A 13,844-nucleotide genomic window follows, 5' to 3' on the forward strand; every position below is an offset into this window, starting at 1 on the left:
GTCGACGGTTGGACTCGGTGATCTTAGAGGTCCTTTCCAACCTCAATGATTCTAAGAAGCATCGTTACAGGGAAAACACTTGTTTTCCTTACCTGAGCAGTATACTGGAAAGAGGAAGATGGAAATATAAAGATCAAAATCTTTAATTTAGTTTTGGATGTGAATGTGGAATCCTAGATGGTTGTGGCAGGAGAAAGAAAACTGAAGTCTCATGCAACCATTTTATTCTTGCAATATCTTCAAGGGGATGATATATGCAACAGGGTGTATGTGTGTATGTTGTGTAATGGAAGTGGAATAAAAATTGTTAGATACATGGTTACAATTGGTCTAACTCTGTTTAGTGCTTTTCGTGCTTTTCTATAATTTTGCTTTTTATTTTGATCAGAGGTTGCTGAGATATAATTCAGTTGACTAATTTACTAAATAATTTTAATTCAGTCAGATAATCAATAGAACAGTTCTCAGTTGTCTTATCTACACACAGAGCTAACTGTAATCTTCTCCTGTGTTCGCAAGCTTACTAGCAATTCTTCTTGCAAAGTGCTTCTAGAGGCTCCAGTCTACATCTCTTAGCTCTTCAAGCATCTAGTGGTGTGAACTCCGTGATTCTGGCCACGCAATAAAACAAAGGCAAAGATTATTTTCTCTCCATTAGGATAAGCTATTTGAATGTTGCTTAATAAATGTCATCATCTGATGGGGGCAGGGGAAGAACAGCTGAATCTCATGCCTTACAGGAAAACAGGTGGGACCAATAAGAAGAAAGATGAGCCAAAAATCACACAATTATTTTGTGCTAGCTTAATGGCTGCCTTGTTCTGCTCAAAGGTAAGGACATAGTTATCAGCGCCATTTATCAGGTACACCATTTTAGTATAAACTTGTTTAAAACAGGGTAGAGCCCCTTTTTCATCTTAATTAGACAGTAGCCCATTGATTCCAAGTGGGCCTTCATTTTCTAATTATTTAGTACCTAATATAATGTCATTAAACATCTTTGAGTGGACAGGATTGCTCTAAAAGCTTTAGCTCCAGAGCTCTAATATTAGGCTTTTGGCATTCATCCCTGTGTGTGAAAAGCAGTCAGTTTGTTTACCAGGAATTTAGATTCACATTACTGGGGGAATTAGCAGTGAGCTATTAGTCTGATTCAAGCACTTAACAATTGCTGATCATCTCCTCCTAGCCTGGGGATAATGGAGGCGATCAGCTGTAAATGGAAAGTATGTGGGGCTATTTTCATGAAGGCACTTGGAGAGAGTGCTGCATCCCCTGACCTCTGCTAACCCTGGGGTTTGCAAGAAACCCAAACACCAAGTCACTTCCTGGAGGAGAGCTAATCACCTATAAGAAGAGCTTCCATTAGAGACTAAACCAAGCTCAGCCTCAACCGACCCTCCCTCATCTGAAAAAAGGTTCAGCCACAAAATCCCTGAGGTAGAAGTGATTAGCCTTTGATTGTATTTACCAGTATCTGTTTCGATGGGGGAAGCAACTGTAGAATAGCGGCTGGTTTTGATTCCGTAGCAGTGCTGGTTGGCTTCCTGCTTCTCCACTGTTGTCCCCAAAAGCTTTGTCTGGTTCATGGACATCTCAAAGATTACTTTGAAAGTTTTCCTTCTTGTTCTTGTGTAAAGTTGCCTACCATTTTAGCAAATAGAGTGACTTGTGATTTTTAGGATGTATTGAAAAAGATACTTTCATTCTTTATAGGTGCCAAACCTGTAGTGTTGTAGACTCAGTTACCTTTTATTGTCAGCAGATGTTAAGAGGCATGCCAGGGATCTGTAGCCAGGAATTTCTGTTTGAAGTAAAGCATATCTTTTCCTCATCTGTGATACATATTGTGCCCCCTTTTAAAAGGAAAACTGCAGTCACTTGATTCTTACTGAAACATATGCGTTTGTTGGAGGCAGTGGGAATGATTTTAATGAGGCAAGGACACAATAATTTTGGACTTCCAAATTCAAGGCTTATCTCTGGCATCATCTTGCTTATGACCTCGGGCAAGAAATGTGTTCCCACTTGTCGCACATGAAACAACTTACCTAACACAGTAACTAAGCTCACTGCTGGAGAAAGACTATATGAATGCCCTTTGTAAATACTATGTCAGACCATGTGAAGGGATCTAAAGCTATGTCAGAGTTCTAGAAGCCATGTCTGAAGTACCTGACAGTGAGTGATGTCTGTAAAAGTTGTTAAGATTGCTTTGTAAGAGATTGTGTCTAACTCTGTTCTTTAAATTTCTTTCCCATAATGCCTCTAGCAGTGGGAGACAAGGAGCGTAGCTTCTATTAAATGTGAAGGAAGGCAGGAGACGTCTAGAGTTGCAAGATAAATTTTATTAGTGAGATTTGGCATTATTTTACACTTTAAAAAATAATCTACATTACAACAGTTGGAAAGTTTCCTCCTTGTATATGCTTGCTGAGAGCTTGATGTTAAGACTGTCGGGATAGAGAATTTTTATTAGATTATTTTTGTATTTAGACCAAAGGTACTTACGGGATGTTGTATTCCAGTTTCTGGGGAATAGAAGCTGAGGGGTTTTTGTAAATTGCCCTGTAGTATGGTTAGTAAGAACTGTTCTGAAGGGGTTTAGGTAACTGTGCCAGTCTTTGAACATCGGTGATGCTAACTGAACTGATACCAATATTGGCATGACAGTTCTAGTAGTAGTTATACTTGTATGCTTGTATGCTGTGTAGCTGAATAACTGTGATATTTGGAGCTCAGGTGTTACAAAAGTCTAAGTGAAAATGGGTTTGTACTCATAGCAGTGTGAGTACCTGTGAATGCAGGTGTTTTTAGAGGTGAATTTTGTTTGCAGTTATTGATGAACAAGCCTAAGAGGCAGCCGTGTATATAAGGGTGCATATGTACATGCAAAAGGGATATAGGACACTTGGAGAAAAACCCAAACTGACATGTTCTGCTTTAATTTCAGTCTACAGCAGGATTTGTCTGAGTGTCAAGCATTTTCCTATGTAATCCAGAACATGACAGGAGGCTGCAATTGCAATCAATAACCTTCTTAGTAGGGGTAAGGGGCTAATGGTCCATAGTGCCCTGAATATGAACAACAAAATGCTAATACCTTTTTCCATATCAACCTGTCTTAGAGCACTAAAGTGGGGAAAGAGGAAAGATCACAGTGCAGATGACTGGAAGATGAATGTAGTACACTGTGTGTGCGGTACAGACGGCTCAGGGAAATCTACTCCATGATTCTCGCAAATATCTCACTGATTTGTGGAATATTGGAAAGAACACCACTTTCTTCTTCTCTATCACTCTCCACTAAATTCTGGAGATGACAGACTGTATTACACTACAGTCAAGAGTCTTGACACGTTTCTAGTCCCGCCATGTGGAGGATGGTCTAATGTAGATATTAGAATATGGTAACATGGACTCTGTTTTCATTAAAGAATGGTAGCAAACATGTGGAAACAGTGCTGTCTCTTGATCCAAATAGCCATATTTCAGTAGGTAATTGGAAATACCAGCATTTGTACTCTTCTTTACTAAAAAGACATGATATTTGTTCCTACTGCATGGAAATAAGATGTTGCTTCTCTGTGTGACAGAGGAGATGGTTCTGCTCCATGCAGTGACTTCCTTGCCCTACCTGCCCAGGAAGTAAAGAGAAGGCTGGAATTTGAAATGGAACTATTACCACTGCAGAAGGACAATTACTCTGATACACGTGACAATGTAAGATTCTGTAATAAGAAGGTGTCTGACAGTGACTGGGAACCACAGCATATTACCTAGCTGGTGCTTCCCTGGCAACAGATAAAGCACAGGGTAAAAAGAAATACCCACCTGTTCTGCATCTATTCAGGATTGTAATATTGTTTGGCTGTGTATAATATTGTTCAGATCTGTTGCATCTCATAGGATGAGCAAGGGGCACTATATGTGTGCACGGAGGAGCTGCTTTAAGCTGAGTTTCTAGCTATCCTGAAAGCTTAGGCTGGCTGATGAGGCAACTCTTGCACATAATTGATTGTGGACTATTAACCTATGCTCAGAAATCAATACTCACTTAACACCACATTTTAACAGCCAAATGCAGTACAAAATAACAGCAGTTACACAGTGCACACATTTACACTCAGAATAAACAGGTCATGAAATAGACCTTGGCAGAGCAGGAGGAGATTGGGCAGGCAGCGTGGAAGGGGACAATGACAACTTGAATATGTGGAGAGGTACAAGGTAGTTGCAGCTCCCAGAGATTTTTGCAACTGAATGTCCCAGGGGTTTTGTTGTCAATACAACTTCAATGAGCTATATGCATTCTCTAAGTATTATTAAGAAGGTTCATCCTGAGGCCAGGCAAGGTCATCCTTTGCTAGGTAAGACTAAATTTACTGGGGTTAAGCACAGATATCCATCTTAACCCACGAAACCCAAGTCTGTTGCTAGCTGTGATAATGGATGATATATATATGTTGCAAGGGGCAAAACAGAAAGGAGCAAGAATATAAACTGTAGTATAGTGTCCTTGATCTAGGGTGGTATTTTTCATATACTTAAAAGATGGTATTTTTCATATACTTAAAAGAATGGATTTGAAAAGGGAACTGAAAATAATCCAGAACTGGTGTTTACCAAGGGCTTTATGTGTATGTTTATTGAGCTTTACTTGCAACCCACCCTGGAGCGTGGACTTCTAGTCTTTAAGATGGTATGCTGTACTCTGTGCCTTGATAGGCTTGAGGAGTGGACCCACGTGAACCTCATGAAGTTCAACAAGGCCAAGTGCAAGGTCCTACACCTGGGTTGGGACAATCCCTGATATCAATACAGGCTGGGGGATGAATGGATCGAGCGCAGCCCTGCAGAAAAGGACTTAGGGATACAGGTGGATGAAAAATTGGACATGAGCCAGTAATGTGCACTTGCAGCACAGAGGGCCGTATCGTATCCTGGGCCGCATAAAAAGAAGCGTGGCCAGCAGGTCGAGAGAGGTGATTTCCCCGCCTCTACTCTACCCTACTTGGAGTCCTGCGTCCAGCTCTGGGGTGCTGGGAGACTTTTTACCAAGGCCTGTAGTGACAGGACAAGGGGCAACAGATTTAAACTGAAAGAGGGTGGGTTTAGATTGGACATAGGGAAGAAATTTTTTATCATGAGCGTGGTGAGATACTGGAACAGGTTGCCCAGAGAAGTTGTGGATGCCCCCTCCCTGGAAGTGCTCAAGGCCAGGTGGGATGGAGCTTTGAGCAACCTGATCTAGTGAAAGATGTCCCTGCCCATAGCAGACGGGTTGGACTAGATGATCTTTAAAAGTGCTTTCCAACCCAAATGGTTCTATGATTGTATGCCTGAGGAAGAGCTCCAGAAGGTGGGGTGGTAGGACACACTGTGTCAGGTCCCTCCCTGCAGTCAGAAACCAAACCCTGCACAAGTTCTGACAGAACTCAGACCTTTGTTTTAAAATATTGTGGTGGAATATTAGCCTGACTGTTACTCAAAATGCTAACATGGCAGAAGCAATGGTGGGCACCGTATCTGCAGAGCTCAGGGCAAACTGATTGGGGAAAGTGGGGTGCAAGTTGGGGGGAGGTTTTCAGTGACTGCCGTTCTGGGTTAAGGCTGTTCCATTCCTCTTTTCTGGAAGCCTTCTGTTTCCCAAAGCTAAATCAGTAGTGGGAGGTGCCTGGATATGGAATAAGATTAATAATATGGGAAGGAAAGATGCCATTTATGCCAAGTTAATGTGGGCTCAGCAACAGGGGCAGGAACAGAGCCAGAGACGGCCAAGAAATAGCAGCTCCAGAATATACAGCAGAGGCCATAGGCATACTACTGTGTTCGGAGATGTCTTGCTGTGTCTTCCCTTCAGCCACCTAGGAAATGAAAAGGAGGAATGAATCCCAGTTAGACACATTCATGCTCAAATGTCTGGCTGCAGAGCCTCCAGTTCTGAGCACTAATGTGAGACTATAGGAAACTCCTGTGGCCAGGCCTCCTATTTCTGCTTGTCTGTGGAAGGAATAGTTCAAGGTAAAGTGGTCCAGGGTTCTGCATGCATGTGGCATCCCTTGCTTTCATGTCCAAAATCACACACTTCCAGATCCAAGGTTTTTCAACTACTGTCTCTAGACGACTTGACTCACTGCTTTGTGAAGGCAACAAAGCAATGCATACCTGGGACATTTCTGAAGCAAGAGATGTGCTGGCACTGTCTCCTTGGAAGCTTAGGGAAGATGAATAAAATAAGTCTTCCTGTCTTTCTAGAGCTGTCTGCTTCGGGTGCATTTGAGACCAAATGGTATTTTCTGCAAACAGAAGTAAAGCAAGAGTCTTATTGTGCTTTTCTTGTGCACACCTTGGAGTCTAGTGAACAGAAGGCTAAGGAAGCTATTTTAGGAAATGCACTCACAGGCTGTGTGGCTTTGATTTAGAAAATACGTATTCTCTGTTCAGTGAATGGTCTGTTAGTTTGCGGGTTTACTTGTGAGGTTGAGCAGACTGCAAAGCCAATTTGCACTGTATTTGAGGACCTTTGGGTCCCTCTGGGACTTTCCCAGCTGTCTATTTTGTAAGGGGCAGATATGCAGTATCTTAGATGAGATGTTTAGGTTGTAGGTGTATCTATAGTGCTGGGTGTAAGGCTTTTCTATACAGCAGGAGGTAGGTTTAAATATTAATCATTTATCTAATGATGTTGGTTTCTTTTATATCCTTTGGAAGCTTTTACAAACATAAAATATTTAAATCTTACTAAGGTCTGTTGCCAAAATGCTAGGGAGATAAAAGAACTACAGACTTAGGATTACATAGTTGCATGTAACAGGATTTTTGTAACTGCTATGCTGCTGAATCTAATAACAGGGGCTGTGTCAGGAGCTGCTTATCTCGACCAAGGAAGTGAGGGCCAAAGGCAAGCATAGGGAAGGAGGCAGGGAGGGAAACTCAAACCCCATAATCCTGGTGCACTGATGTGGTTACTCAGCAGCCTATGGATACAGCATGTCTGACCTCCCCTGGTGAGATGATTGGTTTTTTTTTCCCAACCCCTTCATTTGAATGCTGTTTGGAAATAGCTTCATGGTGTTTGAGATGAACAGAAGTGTTGCCAAAAGATACAGAAACACTTCTGAGAGCAGATCCAGGCTGGTCCCATAGGTTGGATAGGAGATCATGGAGACAACTGCAGAAGACGACAGAACTATATGCAAGAGCAATGCAACGTAGGATCTTGAAATCAACAGGATTTGAATTTCCCTGTGCTGAGCTGTTTCTCTGATTCTGTGATATGATTGATGCTTACCAAGGCATTTGTTGCTCTCAAACATGCCGAGTATCTGGTCACACTTCTCCTTCTGGTTGCCGCTGCTCTCACACGTACACCACAGAGACACCTCCACAGTGGAGTTACTGACATAGTTGGGTGTCATGGGCGTGCCTGTCCCAAATCCCCAGAAACTGGAATCAGGATTTACTTCACCAAACAAAAGAAGCATCATGAGTCCTGTTACACTAAAGGATACGCTGCCCTGGAGGCAGAAGCCTTCCATTGTGATATGCATGTTACGCAGGAGAGGTTAGGAGCCCTTGCAAGGTGATCCAGGCCTGGTGAATACGTGAAGTCTGCTGGGCTGTCAGAAAGTGTGGAGATTGCTACCCCTGACTCAGGCAATCTGATGGTGAAGTATACTGATAACTGAAGCTGGTGCAAGCATTAGATTAAGGATGTGAAGAATCTGCAGGGACTCAGCTGCAGTACTGGCATATGGCAGCAAAAGGCACTCTTACTTCTTATGTAGCTGGCAACACTGTGTGACCAAATGCCTTTTGCCAAACGAATGCTGCACACCTGTAGTGTGCCATTCAGCCAGAGTTCATTTAGCACAAAAACAGCAAAGACATCTGGAAAACCAGAAAGTATAGTCTAGATTTACAGCTTCTGAGATATTGCTGCTCTTTACAGCTCCTCTTTTGAGCCACTCTGAAAAAGTATTAGCAGGTTGGCAGTGAATGCCTAAAATAAAAAATAACCTTCATTCTAACAACTGGTAGTGCCATGTTCTGGCTGGCTCTGAGAAAATAGTGTATACAACACTAACAAGCCATCAGGAGTCTAAAAGTCAGGCAGTGAGGGAATGTCATGTTTAATCACTGCTGTGATGGGATGTAAATCCTGCAACAGGAATGACTTAGCTCATACAGGCCCAGAGAGCCCTGTTGGTCAGGCATTTAGAGCACTTTGCACCAGCTGATGATGCAAACAGGTGTTCAAAAATCTCAGGGAAGTGCTGCTGATGTGACAGCAGAGGATGGCACAAAGTAGAGCAATAAATGCCATGGAAGAGCTCTCTCTGAGCTGCATTTACCTCAGAAGTGAGAGGGAGCACTAGCATCAATTAGGCTAAGGCATATTCATTGGTACACTGAGCACTATCACTTGCAGGAGAGCAAGATGGTCCTTCACAGCATCAGAGTGTGCCTGCAAGTTTGTGGCCTGAAAGCATCCAGCCTGTATGTTCCTGTGGATATCACTTACCAATCATTCCCATGTAAGCCTGCAGGCACGCAGCATGGTTGTGCTGAGAGCAACCATCTGGAGACATGTCTGCAGGTTGACAATTTTGTTGGAAGTCAGCCAGTCGGGATCTGTAGGGAGGAAAATGAGACTATCAGTGTCTATGCTGTTCTCTTCTCTTGGCTAATGTCTGTTGCTGCCAGACCTACTTGCAGATATGGTCTTCTAAGCAGGAGTCCAGAAGCCAGAGGCAATTTGGTTTGGTGTTATACTGGAAGGAACAATCGGGAACAATAGTTTTCCGGCGGCGTTCTCCACAAAGTTCATCTTGACATGGACAGAATAGGATCCTTTTGGTGAAATCCTCAGGGACTTTCTCAAAGAAATTCCTTAGCCCTCTGTGGCATTTGCGACGGTCACACATGTCCTCACTTCCTGCTCCCTTGGTGCAGATAGAGGCATAGTCTGTGCGCAGACGAACACACTTCTTGCTCAGATTACAGACATGAGTTGCTTTCAGGCATGGATTTGTTGCATCTCCTGCTAACTGTGAGCCTATAAAACCAAAAGAGACCCAGAAACAATGAAGCAAGTGTCCAGAAGAGATTCTGTGTGGAAATACGGGTAGCCCTTACTTGATGGTCAGATTGGGAACGTCAAAAAGAACAAAGCAAATTAGTCCTGCTATGTGCCTGTAGTATGACATTGCAGTTATACTAGTTAGAAAATCGTATTTTTTTTATTGGTTCATGTTAGAGTGTCTGTTTCAGAGAATGCATCATTGTGGGTTATTCCCTGTTTCATGGGCCTGGATCTGTGACTATATTTACACTTGGTAGGGGGGACAAATTTAGGCAAGTATCCAGAGCAGGCGTTCCTCTGATTAAAGGGGCTGCTACCCCAAATTGTTCTCCTTAATAATTTTCAGCCCCTGAAAAGATAAGAAAGGGCAGCATTATATCATACAACCATTACAATCCTTACCTGATAACAGAGCTGCCAGTTTATTGTAATCTGTCTTCCAGTGTTCTTCATTTGCTGGATTCTCATAGGGAGAAGTCTCCAAATTGAAATAACCTAGGCAAGATACAAGATATTTTATGCAGTGGGAGAAATGCTCTGTGACCAGCTTTTTTTTTTTTTTTTAATTGATTTTTTTTTTTTTTCTTATTTGTGCCTGGCTGTTTCCTCAGGCTGGAGTTCAGAGATGCTCTGTCTTGCTTAAAACCAAATGCCAAGAATGGTTCTGCTGGAGATGCAAAGGTATTACTGTGTAAAAACAGCATTACATCTTGTCATCAGATTTCCTCTGGCTGGAATTTGGTCTATGTTGTCATTTGCTTTTTTTCAGCCTCAGTACTAGAGAGGAGATGTGCAACACAGGAGGTCTTTAGTGGGAGGCCAAGTAGAAGCATCTCACTAAAGCTGGAAAGAAGCCGCATGCTCAAGGATGCCATTACAGTGTGTGTCATAATCACACATCCATTTTCAGTGATGGACAGACGTCACCATTTTGAGGTGATTTTCACAGCAGTCTCCCAGCACTAAATCTAACTGCCTCAGAGTAGCTACCTTTGTCTCTTAGGGTCCCTGGTGTATCTGAAGGGCCAGTCCCAGACCAGATCAGTTTTCTCTGCTTATCAAACAGAGCAGTAATGAATTCTCTTCGCTAGGAGATGTGGTTCCAAAGTGATACCTGCAGTGTTGGGAAGTGGCCTTTCACAGTTGTTTTCAGATGGGGGTCAGGGGTGAGCCTTACTAGTACTCTGTAAATTCATATTATTTCATCTCACCATCTGTCACGCTGGAGTGAACGGTCCAGAAAACACGTAAGCAGTGCTCCTGTCTCTTCATGCGCCGGTGACACTTGCAGTGCAGCAAAGAGCTGTTTCCGAGGTCTAGCTCTGCATTCAGACATCTGACCCTGCTATCATGATCCAGTGGAAGGAAGCGAGTCTTTGCCAGGGCACAGTTTTCCAGGATCCTGTAGGTGGCATTGCAGGTAGAGTCCGAGAGGCACAGCTGTTCTGCTGCTATGCAATCACTCCTTGGCAGAGCCAGTAGGTCTCCTGGTCAAGTAGGGAAAAGATTGTTAGGATCACAATCATGATGAATGCCATACAAGCACCTTGTCATTGTTCTGTAGGCATCCTATATTCAGTAAGGACTCCTCTCAAGAGGCAGAACTGGTTGGGGTCTTTCATATGGAGTAGTAAGGAACAAGAGCTGTCTCCATTTAGAAACAAAAGGATGAGTATTAATGTATGAAAGAGGGAACAAAAGGTTAGAGAAAAAACTCAAAAATAATTTTGTTTAATAAAACCTTTTTTTATCACCCTTAACTCTTTCAACTTGGCCAGGATCAGGGATGGCTCTGTATTTTATGGAGTAGTAAATCCCTGTGGAAACCTTGGGGTTGCTGAGGCCTGCTTTGAAGAAGCTCTTCTATATGGGTAATGAAAACCGGAGTGCAATAAGCACATAGTAACACCATACTGTGTGCTGTGAGTCAGTGCTGCTGCCATTGCTCAAGTATATACTGGTCATTAAGAGATGTACTGAGAAAGCCATTTGTAGGGTGTAAAAACAGCTACTTTACTGAGCTTGGAAACTTAAGAATGTGTATTTTTTGCATAATAGAATAAATCCTTAACATAAGATCCAAGTAGCTTCATATAGAAGTGCTGATAATGCAATCAAAGTATGTAGAACCCAGTCCCTGAAATCCCTGCCAAAAATGCTGGGATGCAAGCTTGGCCTTCCGGCTTTCATCTGTTGGTTAATAGTGAACTCTGACTATATCTCTGTGTGTGTGTGTGTATATTTGCATAACGCATTCATTGATTATATATATACACACACGCGTGCGTGTGCACCACCTTATGTGGAAGTATTAAATATCTCAATTTAACAATATAATCTTTAAAACTAGACTTTTTCAGCTTTCTAATTTTTTTATATAGACTGTTGTCTCCTAAGGGTAATACTGGGGTGATACCTAGCATTATGTTGTCACGGGTAGGTGAATTCAGTCTGTAATCTTTCTTCATTTCTGTAGTATATGAATCTGTGTTTACAGTACAAGTACAATGAAGACCTGGACAAGACTGTTTGCTAATAATTTATATATAGGCTAGTATGTTTCTTCCTGTCAGGACAATATTGCTTGGCTGGTTTTAGGAAATAGTCGACTGTGCTGAGCCTTACATCTACATTTAATGTTCTTTGGGTACATGATCTTACCTATCATTCTTCTGTTCAGCAGGTGCAGTAGTACTATTTCAGTCTGCCTTCACTACAGATTAGAAAAAAATCTTGGTACAGCTCATATTATCTGGTATACCGTCTTCACCATCTAATTTGTTTTCTCACTTCCTTCACTTTTGCTGGCTTCATCAGTTGATTTGCTGTAAACAGAATGCTGCATAATTCTATGCTAGTCTGCTTCTCAAACTTTCTACTTTTCCTACAGCCCAGTAATACTATCTAGGTGTCTGTCTCACTTGTACAAATTTCTTTGCTTTTCTAGCAACTTATTGTACTTTGTTGTTCATCTGGCTGTTACGTAGAGACTGTATGACTGCGTAAGCTCCCTGAAAAACAAATCTCTCATCAGAAATGCTTTGTACCCAGCACAGTGGGTTTTGGTTAGGCATTACACCTAGGCACAACCTTAATGCACATTCTGAGTGTGATTACATCCTGTAAGGTTGCAATCAGTGCAAATTCCCAATAGCAAATTGGTCCATTCTCTCCAGTAGCTTTTGGAACCCTAAACTGAGCGAACTGATCTACCCCACAAGGCCAAAGTACCATCTCCCCCAGCATCCCATCTCCAACAGTGGCTTGCAGCAGCTGTTGTAGGAAGTTCATAAAAGGACAGGATGCACTTTCCTAGCCTTAAGAATTCTGCTCAGCAAGCACCTGAGGGTGAAGCGATGTTTTTAAGACTTTAAAGTGATATAGTAATGGCCAGGGTAGAGCACAGCTGGGAGTAAGTGGATGGACTGTGTTTCTACCACAGCCCTGTACCAGACGCTTCAGGTGAGGCTGCTGTAAACCTCATTTAAAACAGTCCTCCTCTACAGACATCATTTAATAGCTATGCATTGTCTTAAGCCCTAATACTTGACATGTTTCATTTTTTAAAACCTTGTCTTAGTATTCCAGATAGTAATGTGAAAGAATGAGAAACTTAATTCTTTCCTAGACCTATAGTCTAGGTTGCAGTTCATGTTAGAGGCATGTGTATGGGAGTCCCTTCTGTAGTTTAAAAAAAAAAAAGTTAAAAGGTAATAATCAATTCACAGACTATGATTATTTATACCTTAGAAAAAAGGGATAGGTAATACAATATCCCTTTATTCTCCCTTTTCACTCCACGTGAATAAAGTTAAAAGAATAATCAATTCACAGACTATGATTATTTATACCTTAGAAAAAAGGGATAGGTAATACAATATCCCTTTATTCTCCCTTTTCACTCCACGTGAATACATAATATATGTATTATTTTGATGCCCCTGGTGCACCATGCTATTGAAAGAGAGGATGATTGCAGAAGGGAAACCTTTCCTTTATTAAGCACAGTTATCAAAGAAGCGTTAGTATTTGGACATGGAAAATTGTGGGGAATCTATTGTAATCATGTGGCTGCAAGCGATACTGAGCCCATTTTTATAGCAGTCACTGTGATATTTAGCAGCTGCAGCTTTTTCTGAGTGTAAAGCACTGACATCCCATAGCCAGGGTCTAGGGATGAGCAGTTTTGTAATTTCTGTATTTCTAGTCACATCAGCCATGAAGACTGCACAAGAGATGAATTGGAAAGAGGAATAATTTCTGTCCTCGGCTTTTGTGAGTTGGCAGTAGTAGAAGGCAGAGTAGAACAAACAGCTGCGTATCTGCAGGAGCTCCTTGGATTGGTCTTTGCAAACTGAGCCTCATCTCAGAAAACCATCAGCCTGAAGCATTTCAGAGGGGGCATGCAGGGAGGGCAGGTATCAAGAAAAGCTCTCGGCAAAGTCAGTGTGAGAGAGGTACAGCGAGGATCTGTTACGGCAGGTCCAGCTAGGGCAGATGCTCGCTTTGTGCCTTTCCTGCCGCGTCGCGGGATGAGCTCCCGGTACCTGCCCCTCTCTGCTGCGAGTGGGGGGAGCGCGGCGTCCTCCGTCACCTCCGCAAGCCTTGCCTCGAGGACAGTCGTCCCCCCTCCCCAGAGCGTCCCTCCGGCTTGGTCACGGCCACAGCTGCAGTTCACGTTTCGGGTCAAAGAAGCGGCACGCCTTTCCCGGTTTGAAAAGCGGGTTCTTCCGCGAGCGCCCGGGGCGGCACGGCA

The 13,844-nt window shown here is 42.6% G+C and overlaps 2 protein-coding genes across 2 annotated transcripts in view; both read right to left on the minus strand.

Annotated features, from left to right (window-relative positions):
* CDC23 (cell division cycle 23) overlaps nt 1-1,595 on the minus strand; it is a 37,024-nt gene extending 35,429 nt beyond the window's left edge. The window contains exon 1 of the mRNA XM_019473811.1: nt 1,472-1,595. Within this exon, the coding sequence (XP_019329356.1) occupies nt 1,472-1,595 (124 nt within the window). The remainder of the gene's footprint in view (nt 1-1,471) is intronic.
* A 4,063-nt stretch (nt 1,596-5,658) lies between these two features.
* LOC103904603 (GDNF family receptor alpha-4) overlaps nt 5,659-13,844 on the minus strand; it is a 9,281-nt gene continuing 1,095 nt past the window's right edge. Inside the window, exons 2-8 of the mRNA XM_009286097.1 lie at nt 10,300-10,575; nt 9,491-9,583; nt 8,716-9,061; nt 8,528-8,637; nt 7,295-7,429; nt 6,169-6,299; nt 5,659-5,867 (exon numbers count right to left, since the gene is read on the minus strand). Coding sequence (XP_009284372.1) covers nt 5,733-5,867; nt 6,169-6,299; nt 7,295-7,429; nt 8,528-8,637; nt 8,716-9,061; nt 9,491-9,583; nt 10,300-10,575 — 1,226 coding nt within the window. The 3' untranslated portion in view covers nt 5,659-5,732. The remainder of the gene's footprint in view (nt 5,868-6,168; nt 6,300-7,294; nt 7,430-8,527; nt 8,638-8,715; nt 9,062-9,490; nt 9,584-10,299; nt 10,576-13,844) is intronic.

The sequence above is a fragment of the Aptenodytes forsteri genome, unplaced genomic scaffold (genome assembly GCF_000699145.1).
Source record: "Aptenodytes forsteri isolate BGI_AS27 unplaced genomic scaffold, ASM69914v1 Scaffold54, whole genome shotgun sequence".
In the NCBI taxonomy this organism is placed as follows: Eukaryota; Metazoa; Chordata; class Aves; order Sphenisciformes; family Spheniscidae; genus Aptenodytes; species Aptenodytes forsteri.